This window comes from Lycium barbarum, chromosome 9 (genome assembly GCF_019175385.1).
Source record: "Lycium barbarum isolate Lr01 chromosome 9, ASM1917538v2, whole genome shotgun sequence".
Classification (NCBI taxonomy): domain Eukaryota; kingdom Viridiplantae; phylum Streptophyta; class Magnoliopsida; order Solanales; family Solanaceae; genus Lycium; species Lycium barbarum.
Genome location: NC_083345.1, coordinates 34,542,637 through 34,561,161, shown reverse-complemented (window position 1 = coordinate 34,561,161; position 18,525 = coordinate 34,542,637). Strand labels below are relative to the sequence as shown.

The 18,525-nt window shown below is 35.8% G+C and overlaps 2 protein-coding genes across 2 annotated transcripts; one reads left to right on the top strand and one right to left on the bottom strand.

Annotated features, from left to right (window-relative positions):
* The first annotated feature begins 1,241 nt into the window (after positions 1-1,241).
* On the top strand, positions 1,242-10,660 carry LOC132611222 (uncharacterized aarF domain-containing protein kinase At5g05200, chloroplastic). Its single transcript, XM_060325634.1, has 12 exons — positions 1,242-1,423; positions 1,512-1,606; positions 1,687-1,807; positions 2,795-2,937; positions 4,021-4,134; positions 4,227-4,415; positions 4,525-4,680; positions 5,251-5,516; positions 6,809-6,906; positions 8,915-9,093; positions 9,527-9,643; positions 10,249-10,660. Exons 2-12 carry the CDS (start codon positions 1,541-1,543, stop codon positions 10,420-10,422), a joined length of 1,623 nt encoding a protein of 540 aa, XP_060181617.1. The 5' UTR covers positions 1,242-1,423; positions 1,512-1,540; the 3' UTR covers positions 10,423-10,660.
* A 1,009-nt stretch (positions 10,661-11,669) lies between these two features.
* Positions 11,670-16,672, bottom strand: LOC132611221 (uncharacterized). Its single transcript, XM_060325633.1, has 3 exons — positions 16,272-16,672; positions 15,232-15,382; positions 11,670-14,582 (listed from the first exon to the last, which is right to left on the bottom strand). The coding sequence occupies exons 2-3, from the start codon at positions 15,350-15,352 to the stop codon at positions 12,049-12,051; spliced, it is 2,655 nt and encodes an 884-aa protein (XP_060181616.1). The 5' UTR covers positions 15,353-15,382; positions 16,272-16,672; the 3' UTR covers positions 11,670-12,048.
* Positions 16,673-18,525: the final 1,853 nt, after the last annotated feature.

The window sequence follows — 18,525 nt, the reverse complement described above, 5'->3', positions numbered from 1 at the left end:
TCTATGACTTTGGCCTTGTTTCGGATAGACCCTCGGCTAATTAAAAAACAAATTAGCTAAGAATCGTTTTGTGAAAGGGCATTTATAGGGAGGGGCATATTTTATGAAACTTTTTCTTTCATAGTAAATGATTTATGTCGAAGAATCATTTTTTGAATTATTAAAAGTATGTGACATATCAGTTATATATATATAGTGGAGGATGGGTCAGAATAGTGTTTAGATGTATTAGATTCTTTTTTAAGGAAAAAAAAAAAAACTATATTGGTATGCATGAAATTTGAACTTGCATTGATTTTATGCATAAACAATCACATATTGCTTAAAAAACTTGTTTTATAATTACGAGCACATTATTCATCTGTACGATTTTGGTAAGTTTTATGTACGTTGATAAAATGACAAAAAAAGTCGATTATCTATTATACATAAAAAAAGAGGCTAGCAAAAAGTCTAGAATAACAGAAAAGGGGCTTGTTCCGACTAAAGATGCAGATAGGATCCTAACAACTCAGATAATAGGGAACAAAAATAATGAATGATTTGAACTATTGAGAAAGTGGGAAAGGAAGAAAGGAGTGATTGAAGAACAAAGGAAGAATCTTATCAACTCACGATTCAGCTAGAGGTGAAGAAAATGTCGAATATGAGATATCAACAATTTAGAAGATAAATATAGAAATGAATTAAAAAAACAAATATGTGCTATCTGAAAAAGAAGGAAACTAAGATCAAATGTAAATTTGTTTTTCAAACTACCACTAGCGAAAACAACATATGAATTTATTGGCTGACTGTATAATTTTTATCATTTTCTTTCATAGAAATTTTGTTATTGGGTGCATTAATTGTATTGAAAAATAAAATGGTAGTTGAAACTTTGTTAAATTAATATAATTTAAACTTTAAAGTGCTCAAACGAGCAATAACATATGTTACTTAATTATTATTATTATTGTTGTTGTTGTTATTATTATTATTAATGCATATTTTTACTTAATTAAATCACTAATGCAAGTCTCATTGCACATAACACAGGATCTTATAACAATTTAAGGTGGGGAAAATAATTTTTGTTCTTAACGGCCTTCGTATCAATGGTTTAAATTTTACAATAGATCAAATAAGAAAATATAAGGTGGTCAAGCAAATAAGATAATAGTTTATTATTTTTCTCTCCAACATATTTAACAAATAAGATAATAGTTCAAATGGTTTCAAAGGTCTCTTTTACCTCACTTCCCAGTAAAAATTGAACTAATATTGAGCAATAAATTCCCCTAGGATTGAAGCTCGACTAATTTGAATCCTGGGTCGACTAAAAGGGAAACAAAAATCAGGTGTTACGCAAATGATCAGATGCTACGTGGCCTCCTCTCTTTCACTATTTCATCCAACATACAAGACGTGATTACGAAAATTTGTATTTTTCTCCTTTTTCGTCTTTGTTAATTATCACACGCATCATTTTCCCTCGTAAATTACTTACTTGTACTAATTATAAATTAAAGAAAGCAGAGAATTGTGAAGGAAAGGAAAAATGGCAGTTGTTACAGTGTTAAGGGGCGTCTCTTATGGCCGCCTACCACTACTCCCCAGCTCTCAGGTCTGCTTTTACTGCCTTTTTTACCATTTGGGTATCCTTAATATTTTGAATCTTGAAATAAAATTTCAGTTATTTTGCAGTTGCCAATTGTAAGTGTCACAGCTAGACCAAGAAACATTGGTTATGGGAATCGTCCAAATGTTTTAAGAATATCTGCTCGTTATTCACAGGCACAGGATCTATTCACTACTCGTCTTCAAGGTGCTTCCCCCCCTATTTCATTGATAAGACGTTTAATTCCCTTACCCTTTTACCCAAAGAGGAAATAAAACGAAGAACAAAAGAAAACAGTAATACAAGATTAGTTATGCAGGGTTTAGTTCTTCCATCTTCTACCCTACATGACTTTTGGTAGCTGGTTAGAGTTATGCAGGTATTAGTCATGAGAGAATCTATGTATTGTTTTATGAAGTGATTAGTTATGCAGGGTTTAGTTATTCTTGTGTTATTAGTTGTTCCAGTATCTATCCTGCATAAAATAATATATAAATTTCCTCATAACTTATACGTGTATTAGTTAAGTTATGTAGGTTTCTAAATTGCAAACCAAACACTGTATTAATTTATACATAAATAAAATAACTTGCCTCCTAACCAGCTAACTAACGTGGTATTAATAATGCAGGATTTAATATGTGAATAACTTGCCTCCTAACTAGCTACCAAACATGATATTAGCTATGCTAGTTTTAATACATGATAACTCCCTTTCTAAACAACAACCAAACGACCCCTAAATTATAATCAGTCACTAGTCAAGCATTAGCAGAATTACAAAACCTGTGAAAAGATATATTTCTTTATTTTGTGGGCAATCTAAGGTAGTTACGATGAAGCTACCAAAATCTTTATAATTGAGGGATATAAATTTTATTTTACAAAAGAGAATATTACGGGTTCTTGAATTTCTTGATTGGGATTATGTTGTCAATTATCATAGAAGAAATTTCCCGGAAAGCAAGTACAATATATTGAACTTGGCTACTTTATTCTATTAATTTGCAGTAAACAGTATAATTTACCTACCATTAAGGGCCCAGAATCTGGTTGGCACCTTTTTATAGGCTATGAAGATAGGAGGCAGTTGGAAGATGCTTTGCATTTTTAGTATACTGAAATAGCTTAGTTGTATATGATGGTTTCTGTCATTGTTGAGCTTAACTCAAACTATTTTTCCATATCTGGTAGATCGTCTAGAGAACTTTCCCAAACTTGTGGAGGATATTGTACAAACATCTCTAAACACAGGCCCTCGTGGAGCCTTAAGGTTAGCTCAGGGTGTTCAAGCTGTAGTTGGAGTAGGCAGTGAGTGGCTGCAAGAGATATCTAAGGTAACAGCTTCTAACTGCTAATACCATGCACTGATTGTCAATAGAAACATTTTTTGTAACTTATTAATAAGAAAAATTTATGGTGTTGTTTTGTTTTGTCAACATATCTAAAGGGGCAATTCATAGATTCACAGTAAAATCATGAATGTATGTTGTTTCCCAAGTCCCATTAAGGTGCCTCATGTTATGAACATAAATTACTTATAGGCAGAATACATTGACAGTCTCTTAAACTTGCCAGTAAATTTCATTTATACACTTGAACTACGACATGTTCCGATTGAGCACCTGAACATATGATAAAGTGTTCCTATTTAGACACTTCCGACTCAAATTTTTGAAAAACCTTTTGCGCGTGTTCTCAAGCGCCCATTACATAGATTAGTTAACCACTTAAAATATGTCACCTGCTTTAATTATCCGCATTAACCTCAATAAGCCGTAAAACCTCATGCACATTCAAATTGATGTTGATGTGTATAAATGAAGAAGGAGGCATGCGTTACGTGATTAATTAGCTTGTGAACACACGCATAAACCTTTCCAAAATATGAGCTGGAAGTGTGTAATCCAAATACTTTATCATGTATTCAGGTGCTCAATTATCATAGGGCATAATTAGGGTGTCGAAATTAAATTTACTGGCAAGTTTAAGGGGTTGTCGATGTATTTTCATATACCAGCTTGGGTGGTAGTCATTTCTATTGCGAAGCTTGTCTAGTCAAACTCTTTGAGCTTTCAAAACCACGCTAATTCAGTTACCACAACAACATGTAACTTGTACTGGAGTAATATCTTTAAGAAAAGCTTCCGATTTCCAGATTTTGATGACTTTACCTTGGAGGTATCCTACTGGTCAGAGGACATCCAAATGCTATTTGCCAAATTTGTTGGGGGTTGTTTTAGACTTACCAGATATCCGTTGCTTATCCAAAGCACCCCACAAGAAAAAGGGAAAAAAATCTGTTTCGCCTGTTCTCTTTGACTTGTCTCTTCTAACAATCTAATTCACTAAGTTCTCTCATAGATTTAGACTCTTAACAGGTGTCATCTTCTTTAATTTAATTATATTTTACTTTTTAGACGGCAAACTCATCCACGGGACTACCAACTGAGCTGCAGCTTGGGCTATTATCTCCCCTATATTTGAGGAAATTGTTTGAACGCATGGGTGCAACTTATATCAAATTAGGTCAGGTAAGCATGAAGCAAGACCATCTTATTGTCATGCTCTTTCATTTACCTGCCGACGACACTCGACTTATACTTTATTGTCATACCATTTGCAGTTTATTGCATCCGCACCCACGTTGTTTCCACCAGAGTATGTTCAAGAATTCCAATTCTGTTTTGACAGGGCTCCTGCAGTTCCTTTCGAAGAGATCCAAAAAATCATGCGTGAAGAACTAGGCAGACCAATTGATACCGTGTTTGAATATATTGATCCCACACCACTTGCCTCTGCATCAATTGCTCAGGTTCATGATTTTTCTCCTTTGTCTTGCGTTTTATGACATTTTATGATTCCATCCTCCAAATGTTTTATGATTTGATCTCTTAAATGGCTCAACTATGTTAAATTTTCAGGTGCATGGTGCAAGAATAAGAGGCACAGGGGAGGATGTAGTGATAAAGGTTTTGAAACCTGGAATAGAAGATATTTTGGTAGCAGATCTGAACTTTATTTATGTTGTAGCACGTATCCTGGAGTTTTTGAGTCCTGATCTAAGCCGTGCATCTCTGGTATAATACACATAAGTTTTTAACAATGTACTGTGGCTGCTGATATGGCTATTATCTTCCTGTATAATTTTACTTTAGTTATCTTTCAGTGAATGCATAAAAAAATTTCTCAAATTCTTAAGGAAAAGCATCCCCCTGCCTCTTCATCAACAAAAGGAAAACGCAGTGGTTGTTGAAACACATACTACTTCCTCGCACAGCTTCTTAAACTAAAGCAGTGGGCACCTATAGTATCATAACTGAAATTTAAACCTGTCCAATGTAAATCCTTTTCACTCATTGGTCGGATTATACGTGTCAGAATGCAATGTTATATAGATTCTGCGAATAGGAAGAAGCTGTGGCCCTGATGCATCTATTTAGTTCATGCTATTTTTCAAATTATACTTTTTTTTTTTTTCATCTTTGTAATTGTTATTTATTGCTGCTCTATTTCAATTTTGGTGACTAGTTCTTATGAACTTGTGGGGACTGGAGCATGTTTCCGCATAAGTAACATTTTTGCTTTTGTATTTGCCTCAAAACAACAGCTTCAAGCTCTTTGTTTCCTTATATGCAACTTTTATACAGGTTGCTATTGTCAAGGACATACGAGAATCAATGCTAGAAGAAGTTGACTTCAACAAGGAGGCTACAAATATTGAGTCATTTAGGAGGTATTTAGAAGCCATGGGACTTACTATGCAGGCCACTGCTCCAAAAGTCTACCATCAATGTAGTACTAAGCGTGTTCTGACTATGGAGAGACTATATGGCGTACCTTTGACAGACTTAGACTCTATTAAGTCACTGGTATCTAGTCCTGAGACCAGTCTTATTACTGCCCTAAATGTTTGGTAAGGCTTCTGATCTTGTTTTAGTCTGTTTGGCTTTTTATGTTCAGTTTACTCTGACCCAAAGGCAGATTTAGGATTTGAAGGTGGCGGGTGCCACAATTTTCTTCAATGAACATCTTGTTAGGAACATGTATTTGGGTCGGGTCCATCTCTTTTTAGTTTATTCAGGTCAACTTAATAGGCTTTTTTTTAATTTGCAAATATGAAAATTACGTCTCAAAAATCAAGAAACGAACATAATTAGCATCTTAAACAAGGAATCACACTCATTAACAACATAAGTAAGATCAACATTTTCACCAAGGGACTTGCATCCTTTATGGATATTATAAAATGAATTTGCACCAGTAAAATAACATCTTAAATAAGGGAATTACACCAATCAAAGTAAGAAAAATAATAGAAAAACTCTTCAATAGGTAAATACACCCCATAAGTAAATGCAGAATTAGATAAACTACAAATTCTCAAAAATAAATCATAAATTTCTAAGCAGTGCTTCGGAAATTTCCATCACAATTTAAGTAGTAAAGTTATTTAAATTGAATTTAACAATTATAGAATAGCATAAATTTTTATAATACACTCCCTCCGTCCATTTTTATTTGTCCATTATACTAAATATATATGTCCACTTTTACTTGTAAGTTATATAGTTTGAAAAACCAAGACATAATTTATCATTTTACACCTATTTTACCCTAATTATTAAGTACTCCAATTCATTTCTCATTTTATTTATTGCTTATTAAGAGTGTCCCAAGTCAAATATAGACAAGTAAACATGGACGGAAGGAGTAATAAACAAAAGAAATTATATAAAAAAAAATGAATTTTGATCTCAATCCAAAATTCCCATTGAGACCTAAGTTTTTCGATTTAAATACTCACAGATTTGAGATTAAGAGAAATGCTTTATTTAAGGGATTTTGAAGTTTGACGGATAAAATAATAGAAAAGAGGAAAGACAATATAAATAATAAAAAGATAAATAGAAAATTGGGAGGGCCGAAAAGGGAATTACCGGTACAAAGGAAGTAAAAAGCGTAAAGAAAAACGGGAGTCAAAAAATGTTCAAGATAAATTCAAACTTGTGTCTACCAACCGTGACACCTTTGTCTAATTTACGACTGAGGGTGGCAGGATCAAACATTTAACCTAATTTAAGCAAATTACAACATAAGTATATAAAAAATTTATTAATCGAGGGGGTGCCATGCCACCCCCACCCTAAAGGGTGGATCCGCCCCTGCTCTGACCAGTCGAGTTCGATTTCTTTGGCCAATATGCAGGTTTGGAAGTCTGCTCGCCTGTGAATGTTTCCATGCTGATGTACATGCTGGCAATTTGTGGCAACTACGTGATGGGCGTATTGGGTTCCTTGACTTCGGTACCCACACATCTTTTCTCTTTCCATCCTTTCTTTGGGGAATTTTTTTGCTACTAAGTAGGGCAAAAGTTTGTGCAGGCAGTGGATAATTGATGTCAGCTACTCCATATTTTTATGCGTTTCATCGTACTATATATAATTCTTTCTTCTTTGTCCGAGCCCAGGGCCAGCATGACAATCATCTAAGAGAGAAGGTGCAAGAGAATAGTTGTCATATAAAGGCTACAAGGAAAATGCACAAGAAATGGAACTTATGCCTAGTGTATATTCTGCTTAGTAAAATTGGTTAAAATTGTCATTTAGCAAGACACTCATTTTTGTACAAAGTTCTTACTGATTACTCCCTCCGTCCCAATTTATGTGGCAGTGTTTGACTGCTCATGGAAGTTAAGCAAGAAATTAGAAACTTATGGTCTAAAATAAGCCATAGATATATCATCTCATTAAGGAAAAAATGAGAAGTTTAAAGGTAAATTGTTTCTAAATAAGTCAGTATGACATTCTGTTTGGAACATACTAAAAAGGAAAGTATGCTGCATAATTTGGGACGGAAGGAGTATTAGTTATCTTCCTGATGTTTTGTAGAAGCTTATATCTATAATGAAATGCAGTCTTAGGGTCACCAACTTTTGCTGCAAATAGTTTATCAACTTGGACGGCGAAGCAATTTCTGACTCATTTGCTAGTTGAGATATTGTGGAGTCTAAAAGTTTCAAGCTAAGTAGGACCAAGACGGAGTACATGGAGTGCAGGTTCAGTGGTGTTCCAAATGAGGCTGATGTGGAGGTGAGGCTTGGTACCCAGGCCGTCCAAAAGAAAGAAAGTTTCAAGTATCTTAAGTCTATTATACAAGGAAATGGGTATATCGACGATGATGTCACTCATCATACTGGTGCAGGGTGGATGAAATAGAGGCTCGCTTCTGGTGTGCTGTGTGACAAGAAAGTGCCACTGAAACTTAAGGACAAGTTCTACAAAGTGGTGGTTAGACCGACTCTGTTGTACGGGGCAGAATGTTGGCCAGTGAAGAACTCTCATGTGCAGAATATGAAAGTCGCGGAAATGAGAATGTTGCGGTGGATGTGCTGGCACACTAGGAGAGATAGGATTAGGAATGAAGACATCTGGGACAAGGTGGGAGTGGCATCGGCGGTGGGCAAGATGCGGGAAGCGAGACTGAGATGGTTTGGGCATGTGAAGAGGAGAGACACAGCTGCCCCAGTGCGGAGGTGTGAGAGGTTGGCTATGGACGGTCTTAGAAGAGGTAGAGGTAGGCCAAAGAAGTATTGGGGAGAGGTGATTAGACAGGACATGACGCAGTTTCAGCTTACCGAGGACATGACCTTAGATAGGAGGTTGTGGAGGACTCAGTTTAGGATAGAAGGCTAGTAAGGCTAGTAGGTAGTCTCACTTATTCTCCCACACTAGTGGTGGCAGTTTTGCTCTATCGTTTATTGCCCTTTGATTTCTGCTTCTATTTGTTGGATCTTCGCTCTTGTTATTTCTTATTTTTCGCATTATTCTGATATGCTTGTCCTTATCTGACTCTTTTGTCTTGTTTTCTCTTGAGCTGAGGGTCTTCCAGAAACAGCCTCCCTACCTCTCAAGGTGGGGGTAAGGCCTGCGTACATCTTACCCTCCCCAGACCCCACATTGTGGGATTTCACTAGGTATGTTGTTGTTGTTGTTGTTGTTGTTGCTAGTTGAGATATTGCTGGCTGACGGTTGTTATGTGTTCTTTTTCTTAATTTAGGATTCAGAAAACTGTGTTGTGTGGCTTTCCTGATCAAGCTTTAATAGATTATTTAGCTGTTCTAGTTTCTCAATGAGAATGTTATTAGCTGCTAGTTTGATTTATTTAAGCATTTATATTGATCTTGTGCAGACTATGGGCATGCTAATTTAAGTCAAATATCGAAAATGGGCATGCCAATTGAGTTAAAACTTCCCTGTTAACATCTTTTCCAATTTAATGGAAATACTTAAAAAATAAGGATTTTCTATGCAGGAATTGTTGGTCGTATATCTCCAAAGACGTGGGCTGCTATGGAAGTATTTCTGCAATCTATAGCAATTGAAGATTATGAGTCGATGGCATCTGCTCTAATTGACATGGGTGCTACTGGAAAGGATGTGGACTCAAAGGCTTTTGCGAGGGACCTGGAGAAAATATTTTTGTCAATTCAGGTAAAATATAAGATCCAGCATAAATTCTGATGAAAGTTTTAGATGCTGCTGCTGATTTCTCTGCTCCTAAGTTCCTGTGTATGCTTGTCTGTGGGTTGGGGTAGACTAGTCAATGTTTATTGGCTACAAATGGTTCATCGTGCAAGAGCTGTATTTTTTAAGGCTGTAAATGTAATACTGGAAAAAGTTGAGTATCATATTTCTCCATCATATGAGTGAGAGAAACTAATCTGAAATGAATCAAATTGAGGTGGTTTTGAATTCTATCATGTCAACCCTATCCTGAATGTAGTCAACTGTAAATTCATAGACTGAAGTTTTGGATACGATGGATGTCTTATTATAGGACTTCCGTTGTAAAATTTTGATTTTTCATCGGACTAGCTGAGCTCCGACTAATAATTTTCTGATCCATATTGCTATTTCTACACAGGATTTAGATACAGAAATCATTGTTGCTGCTGCCAGGGACACAAATACAAATGCTACCACTGTTGCTGCCAATGTAGCATTTGATGAGAGACAGATGAATGCACTATTTCTGGATGTGGTAATGCAGTTTTAGCTCTAGTATTAATCTATACATATTCTTTTCTATAGTTGTGGAATGTGCTTCAAAATTATGACATAACCAAAGTCAGATACCCTATCACTTTCCTGTTTGGTCTTAAGTTTGCATGATTAATAAAAACAAGCCCATTCGTCTAGAACTATCACATATTCGTCTATTTTTCTTCTTTCTCTGGTACTCAACATGTCTTAATACTCGGCTAATCATATGTGAAATGAACAGTTTATTAGATCTCTAGTGCCAAATGTCAAATAAATGCAGCAAAAAGAGTTGCATTTTATTGTTCCAGAAATTTTTTATCATACAAAATGCTGAACTAGTTTATAGGCTTAAATACAGATTTCACTTTGGTGTAAGATGCAGAAAGTTTATGATACATTGATACTTGTACCTTAGCTCCCTCGATTCATAAAGGGGCACTGAGCTTTTGCTTGTACATATTGTCATGTTCATGCACTTTGTTGGTGCACTTTTGTGGAATAAAATACTTACAGATCAAAGCATAAAATAAAATGCTGCTATTTCTCTCCTTGTCCTTGTAAACTATATATATTTTCTGATCCATGTTCTTCAATGTTTGGCAGGTTAGAGTTAGTGAATCTTACGGATTGAAATTTCCTCGTGAGTTTGCACTTCTGATGAAGCAACTTCTCTATTTTGACCGTTACACCAGATTGTTAGCTCCAAATATGAACATGTATCGAGATCAGAGGATCAAGCTCGTCTCAAATCAAACACTAAGGAACATATACCAATGATGATTGTAAGTCACACCAAGGGATTGTTGCCCTTCCTGAGATTTTCTAATATACTGTAACCTATCAAAAGAAAATAAGTTTCTACTATACCGTATATAATACCAAACGTTGCCATCGACTTTACACAATAGAGGGGAAACGAAATTGAATCATATTTTGCTGAAGTATGATGTTGGTTGATGTGGATCCCATACCTGTGGGAAGAGAAATTTGAAATAGAACTTTGAATATTTGTTCATTCTTTGCAGTAATAATATGGTTTGCAACGATAACTTAGGTATATTTGCGATACGGCCATTAACTAGAATGTCTGAGGACTAACTAATTGACGGGCTTTGAGAATAGTTAAAGCCATGTCCAATATTATCTAAACAAATTCCAAGTAATAGTGGTAAAACTTTGACCTGTTAACCCTTGGCTTTTCTAGCGATAAGAATGTCTTTAAGTAATTGTCATTCTGTAAGACCATAATGAAAACAAAATTTTTGTTTTTCTTCTGGGGAAATATGATATTGAGGTTTTTTCCCGAACATGATTGGTTTCTAAGATCACTTCCAGTTGGAGCCGTTTATCAAGGATACTTTGCCGTGCTTCATTTTGGGTTCTGCCATGGCATTGCTTCCTGGCAGAGGAGGCTGTGGCATGGGTTCAATTAAAGCCATTATTTTCGAAACGGATATAAAATATATATTTGAAAAATCAGAAATCTGAACAAATATTAAATTTTGAATCCAAATTCTTTAAAGAACACTAGGCTCAGCAGTAAATACGATAAAGGTTGAACTCATTTAGTTTAAATATTGGATTCACCTCTGCTACCGGAAACATTGAACAATGAAGAAGATTGTTTAAATCGGTCGTGTGACTAAATCTTTCCTTGTCCGGGTAAATTATTTCCATGCGGATATAGCTAAATATGAAGTTTCTTCTTCCTTTTTAATATATGTAGATTATTATAATGACAGCTTATAGGTTTTCCATGCTTGTGTCAGTGTCACTATGAGTACGAGGTCCTAAATCCAATTCTAAATAGGCAGGCAATCCTAACTATGACTGTCAGAACTGACTGCGATCCATTATTAATTATGACGTGACAAATTGCAAGGAAACTAATTTCCATCCGAACAGCAAGTCTCGACGAGCTCATTTTGTAGTTAAAACAGAAGAACAAGGTGAGGAGTGGAAAAGAATAATGAAAAAACAATCTTAAAGATAAAAAGAACTATAGAAAAAGACTGAGGAATATGTCACTTAATTCTAAATACGTATCATTATCATCACACAAATAAATGGAAATTGAAAAGTACCATATTCTTCTACCATGAATACCTCAATTTTCTATACAACCTACTAGCTGCCACTTTCATTCACCTGTACATAGTGTGAAAAGTGAAAAACTACGAGAAAAATGATACATCAGACGATACAAACAGATGAGCGCCTGAATGAACGACTTGTGTTTCACCATGATCTGTTGGTATATCTTTACCGCCAAGAAGCCTGTTCCAAGAAGATCCCTTTACCTCAAGTATCTATCAAAAATGGTGGATCTTTTTCCCTTTGTTGCCTAGTGACTAGCCTCTTTCTTTTTGATCCTTGCTTCATTTCCTTGAGAAGTTGAGGCAGTCACCAATGTATCACTTCACTTGGCGAAGAATAACCCATAAGCCGATGAAGGGGAGAGCCTCCATTTGGTTGTACTTCCTCAATTTCTGAAGATCCTACTTTTCCCCACTTAGACATCTTAGCGGCAGGCCCTGGTGATCCAAAGGTCCCCGTGTAAGGTTCCCTCATAACAGATTTCATTTTTCTATCTTTTGTGGGGACAGAAGAACTGCTAGAGGATATTTCTCTGTTGAAAGATGTCCTTCCAAGAGGTTGAATTGGAGGTAATGAAGACTCCTCTTCAGTAGAGACGCTTCTGCAGAAAGATGGTCCCAAATCATCAGAACACGATATTGGTTCATTACGGGGACAAGAATTAAGATGATATTCATATGCCACGTTCTGTTGATCATCAACCTCACTTGGTGGAGGAGCTAAAGCCTCCTCTGCATAGAATGGGACTACATGTATCTGGTTTTGGAGAGAAAACTTCAGAACCTTTCTACAAGCGTTGCATCGAAGCTGATGGCATCGCCTTTTGAAAAGAAGAAAGTCTGCAGGCAGCTGTAGAAGTTCGTTGCAGTGGTAACAAGAAATTATTGGTGCTCCACCAGCTACTGGTCGGACATGCCGCATTTTTGAGTATTTGTCTCGCAGATACAGTTTCTTCATCTCATGATCAGATTTTGTCTCACGGGAATACTCAGAGCTTGAGTAATGCTGAGGACTAGAAGAACCAGACTGGAGGTGATTGCAACAGTTACAGCTGGAATAGGCAACCCGGCGGCCTTTGTTATAGCAAACTGAAGGATGCATCTGCGCTGAGCAAGGCCGGACCTGAGGGGAGCAATGTGAACACAGGCAATCAGCTTGGTCCCTGTAATGTGCAGCCTCTGCAGAAAAAGGTATTCTTGAGCCTTTACGTTGTTGTGGCCAGCCTTTTCCATGATTGCATCTTACAGGATATCTAGAATAGTTTAAATCACCACTTACTTGACCATCTTCCAAAAACTGATCATAGTATGAAGGGTTATACTCTTCATCCCTCATTACCTCTGCAGAAAACCGTCCATTGGCCATCCTATTAGTAATGCGTGTCTGGCGCAATTGATCTTCAAGTTCATACACCATTCTCAATAATTCTATTTTGTCTGGTTCTGAATCTGAGGGCATTCTGGGTGGTGGATGGAGACTAGAATGGTGGGCCGTATTTTTCCGATAATTTGAAGCGTTTCCATGCTTATGTCCTGCACGAGAACCTGCTGAAATAAATGGAAATGCTGTGGCGTGCTCATCCTTGTCCGATGTCATTCTACTTGCAGAGACCCAACCATGTCTTCTAGACTGAGGCCATTCCTCATGACTCCTTCCTGGAAATGCTGTAGAAAAATTCATTGCTCGCTGCACCATCTTTGACTCACCGCTCATTGTGTTGTTTACTCGGCATCTACCGTCCAAAAGAAACTCACTGGGGCTGACAGGGTATGCTTTTCTTCCAGGTTGGTGATGGTACTGATTGGGTATATGATCATCCCCATCACATGAAGATGCACTGCCATCATAGGCATAGTAACTTCTGTGTGTAGGAGATCTGAGATTAACAGGAGGCTCAGATCGACAAATATTTAGCGGTAGATTTTCTAACGTATCCATAGAACTTATACGATCAAAACCTGAGGGAATCTCTTTCTGAAATTGCTCAAACTGCTCATGATCAGTAGACATCAAAGTGTCTGATAGGATGCTTTCATTCAAAATACTATGGTACATGTCAGAGCATACAGATGACTGCTTCTCAAAGTCACGGGAGGCTTCCTTGGCGTATCTTACATTTTCAGAAGATTCTGCATTGAGACATTGGAAATCATTTTGGCCCCTTCCCATGGTTTGAGATTTGCTTTCAATTCCATCTTCATGTGCCCCACTTCCAGTAGATACTTCACATTCAGAGTAAGTAGAATTCTCATTAACGTAATTACTCTTATGATTAACTACACTTTCATTTTGATCATCCACAAGGAAGTTGTCTTCATCCGGTTCCAGTTGGTCTGTCATTTCAAGGGCTAAACCTTCCATATCTTGTTCAGTTTCAAGGGTTGGACATCCAGTGTCTTTATCCAGCTCCAGTTTCTCTCTCTCTTCACTGGCTGAACCTTTGGCACCTTCTTTGGCTTCAACAATTGGACTTGCCAATTTAGGACAAGTAAGTTCATCTGAGCTAGCAAGTCTATTGGAGAAGTTTTCTCCTCCCGTGGAATGGCATTGATCCCAAGATCCATTTTCATATCGTTCTGTCTTTTCGTCCAAAGCACAACTGTGTTCATCTCCTTTATGTACTGCAGATTTGGATAAAGGATCTTCATTCTCAAGACAGCTAAGCTCAGAAGAGCTTGAAGGCTCATCGGGGGAATTTAACTGTCGACGTAGCTCCTTGTTAGAGTCCCCAGCGCCCCCTTGATCCAATGTCTTTCCTTCGTTCACTTCTTCGCTTGCGCTGCTTATTTCATTTGGATCAAGTACGTTGTTCTTTATAGGAGCTCTTTTCCTGTTCTTAGCTGCATCCAGGATAAAATTTGTGAGGAAGTCATTTCAACTTGAACCATAATCACTCATGTAAAATAAAAATTTCCTTTTTCCAAGAACTAATCACATGTAAAATTAAGTTATGTTGTTCAACTGCATACGATATTACTCATAAATCTCTACTCTCATATGCAAAAGGATTCTCCAGAAAGTTGATACCACCAATGAATTGTTTCCATTCCTTTATTTAACCAAATTTGTTCTTTAGCAAAAAACTGGAAGTAAGGCTGTAAGATTAATAAGAGCTTAATCCACTTCCTTTAACAAGCCTAACGCAAACCCCCACCCCCCACCCCCCCCCCACCCCCCCCCCCCCCAAAAAAAAAAAAAAAGAACAAGAGGCGCGTGAATAAGCGCACCAGATCTTTTGTGGTTTTTCTTCTTCTTCTTTTTTTTCCATCCGAAACTATACATATTAACATAGAATGGGAACCTTGGCACAATGTAAGAGTTGTTGCCATGTGAATGGTTCAAGCTATGGAAACAATCTCTTACAGAAATACAAGCTAAGGTTGTATACAATAGACCCGAGGTCCTTGGACCAGCACATAACGACAGCTTAGTGCACTGGACTATCCTTAACAAACAAAATTGTAAAACATATTTGGAAAGAAAGATTACCTTGGAGAACTGTGCCACATCCACCACACTTGTAGACAGGAATGTCAGCTAACTCAGGAAGAACCAATTGGCATTTGGGACATCTAACAAACCGAACTTTAGTGCTCGTTTGACTACTCATCTCACTCCGGTTAGCTAGCAGTAACAAAAACTGCAAAAACGCGGTAGAGAATAAGAAACTCGATTCATAGCTCAAACCACTTGAATGTGAACGACAAGTATATGAAAGGTGCACGATAGTATGTAAAATATTACTATATGTAAAATGAAATGACTTAGATCATTCCTTTCACTTGGTTCTCTTTTTCTTAGCAAATACAAATTATAGATATTCAGAATAATCACTCAGATGGCTAGCAGCCGTGTAATAATTCAATTCCAAGAATTGCTGTTGATTCATATTTCAAAATTATGTTTTCTGGCCCCGGTGCACAAAGTATCTTGCATTAGCAGGGTCTGGAAACTCAAACGCGTGACCTGGTCACACGGAAAAAATATCTATGAAGTGAGAGACGGAACTAAATGTCTGTAAGAACCAAAAGAAGGATCAATAGAAGTAGCTAATGTTTCATTAATGGCGAAGAATAGATCTTGCAAATATCCAGAAAATACAGATGGTAACATATTGCAGTACACTCCAAAATCCAAAGTCCAAAGAATGATAAGTGCAGATAATTATAGAAACTTTTAACTAAAACCCAAAAAGATCAATTTTCAGCTAATTATGGATGAAAATTCAACTTTCGTGATCTACAAGGATCAAATTAGCAAGTAGAGCTAAACATACACACATGACCGCAAAATTCAGTTCAAATAAAGACCAACAAGATGAAAGAGCAACTCAGTCTCAGCTAGCTGAATAAAAGTGGCTTCATTAACAAGACATACCTTTTTTTTAAAAACTTCAGAGCAGAAAAACAAATAGAGAAAAAAAACGTTGACCCATTTCAAATACTTTGCTAATATAAAGTTATATATGGGGTAAAAAAGACCAAAGATTGGAATTAGAAAATGAGTCAAGGGGAAAGAGATATACGAACCTAAGAAGAAATTGTGTAGAAGAAATTGGTGGAGATTTTTACGTTAACACAAAGTATTCCTCTATTAGCATTATAATAACTATCAACACCCTCCCTCATTTTCTTCTTCTTCTTCTTCTTCTTCTTCTTCTTCTTCTGTGTGTATGTGAGAAATTAAAGAGAGAAAAGTCTTCCCTGCCGTGTAGGTGAAGCTTGTCAACCCACAAGTCCAAACTCTCATATGACTTGGAATAGTGATTCTTTTTTCTTAGTTTTTAGTCCAATATATTTTTTGTGTGTGTATGTAAACAAAGGTATGAATATTAGTAGTACTTTCTTTTGTTGTGAACATAAGAAACAAGACAACGGATAAAGGTGAAAGAGGAAGTTGGAGTCGGCGCGTAGATTGATGAAACTATTTAAAGCAGAATAGTAAGACAGGTGAACTGTTCTGTCCTCCCTTTTATAGTTATTACTTTTTGTTTTACACCTAAAAAAACCGTTGTGGGCCTCTATTTTAATCAACTATTGAGATGCTATTATAAGTCATCCTTCCATTTTTTCCCTGCACGTAAATTTAATAGGCGTTTGGACATGCAATTTCATTTCATGAGATAAAATCAGTATTTGGACATGTGATTTTAAATAATGATTGTAAAATTTTTAAATGTAAAATTTGAGACATAAGTTTATATTTTGTAGAAAAAGATCCATAAATTTTTTAAATGTAATAATATTGGTTCATCTTCACGGTCATCTAATCAGGAAAAGCATGCTCGGCGTGAAGAGATTGTGCGTACCATGTGAGAAGATATTAAAGAGTAATTACATTCTATCCATGTTAAATTTTCCTTTTTATTGAACTAAAGTTTGATCAATTAATGGTGTATTTTTTAGAAAGGTCTTCTAGTAGCGTATTAATTTAGTTATGAACTATAATTTGTTCATTTGGTAAGATTGTATACAAATTTGGAAAGTTTTGATGATTTTCACAACTTGTGATTTTTTTATGTCTTTAAGAAAAAATACAACTTAAAAAATTCAAATTGTATGTCCAAACATGATTTCAAATCATGTCCAAACGGCTCCTTAGACACTTGAATTAAGTCATGTTCCAATTAAACACCTCAACTCCTAATAAAGTGTTCAAATTATACATTTTCAGTTCAATTTTGGAAATTTTTTGTGTGCGTTTTTATTCGTCTATTAGATAGTTAACTACATAAAATATGTCATCTCCTTTAACTATATGCATTCGCCTCAATAAGCCATAAAATTCCAAGAATTTTAACCAAACAATTGAGATGCTATAATAAGTCATTCTTCCATTTTTCTTTGCATGTAAATTTAAAATTTAAACTTAATAGATATGATTTTTCTTTAAGGTTTTCACGTTGAATTGATTATACTTTAAAAATATTTGGTTCACATTTAATATGCATTCAAATTTTAGTATATTTTCACACACACACACACATATATATATATATATATATATATATATATATATATATATATATATATATATATATATATTGTGTTTCTCATCTGAAATATTAGGTTTAGATACCTGAAAACTTAAAATTAAAGTTGCATCCGTCACTGACTTTGAGTCCTCGTGTGTATATAATAGTAGAAGCGATTTTTATAAGGACATTGTACATTTGTACTTAAAAATTGCCATTATTTATGTCCTTAAAACTTGAAAAAAAATTAAGACGTCACTTAAATAGTGAATGAAAGGAAAATTGCAATTAATAGATATTTTCAGTAGAGTATTCTTTATACAAAATTCTGATAAATGATTTCTTTAATCGTCACATCTCTGCACTATCTTTGGTACATATCCATTCTAAGTAAGTAGTATTTTCTTATATTTGTTCTAGGCTCCTAGCTAATCTAAATCTTAGGAGATGATCATTATAGTATAGTCATGTTTCTCTTTTTCACCAAATAAGATGAATGATTTGCGAAATGAAGGAATTAATGCTAAGAGAAGCCCTAATTCAACTTGTCTCCGTGTTGTTGGGAGTGTAGGTCCTAAAGAGAAAATAGCCTCTCAAGTCACTTTCATTGATTCATCTTAAAAATTGCATTGCTATAATTAACTAAACAAATACGTACATACGACAATTAGCAATTCTTGTATTATGACCACCTCAATCTTATGGTCTTTCTTCTCTCATATCTTTTTGGATGATTAAATACTTTAGGAATTGAGGCTACAATCTCTTCACTCAAACGCGTAATACAGAAGGTATTTTTGTTTTGTGAA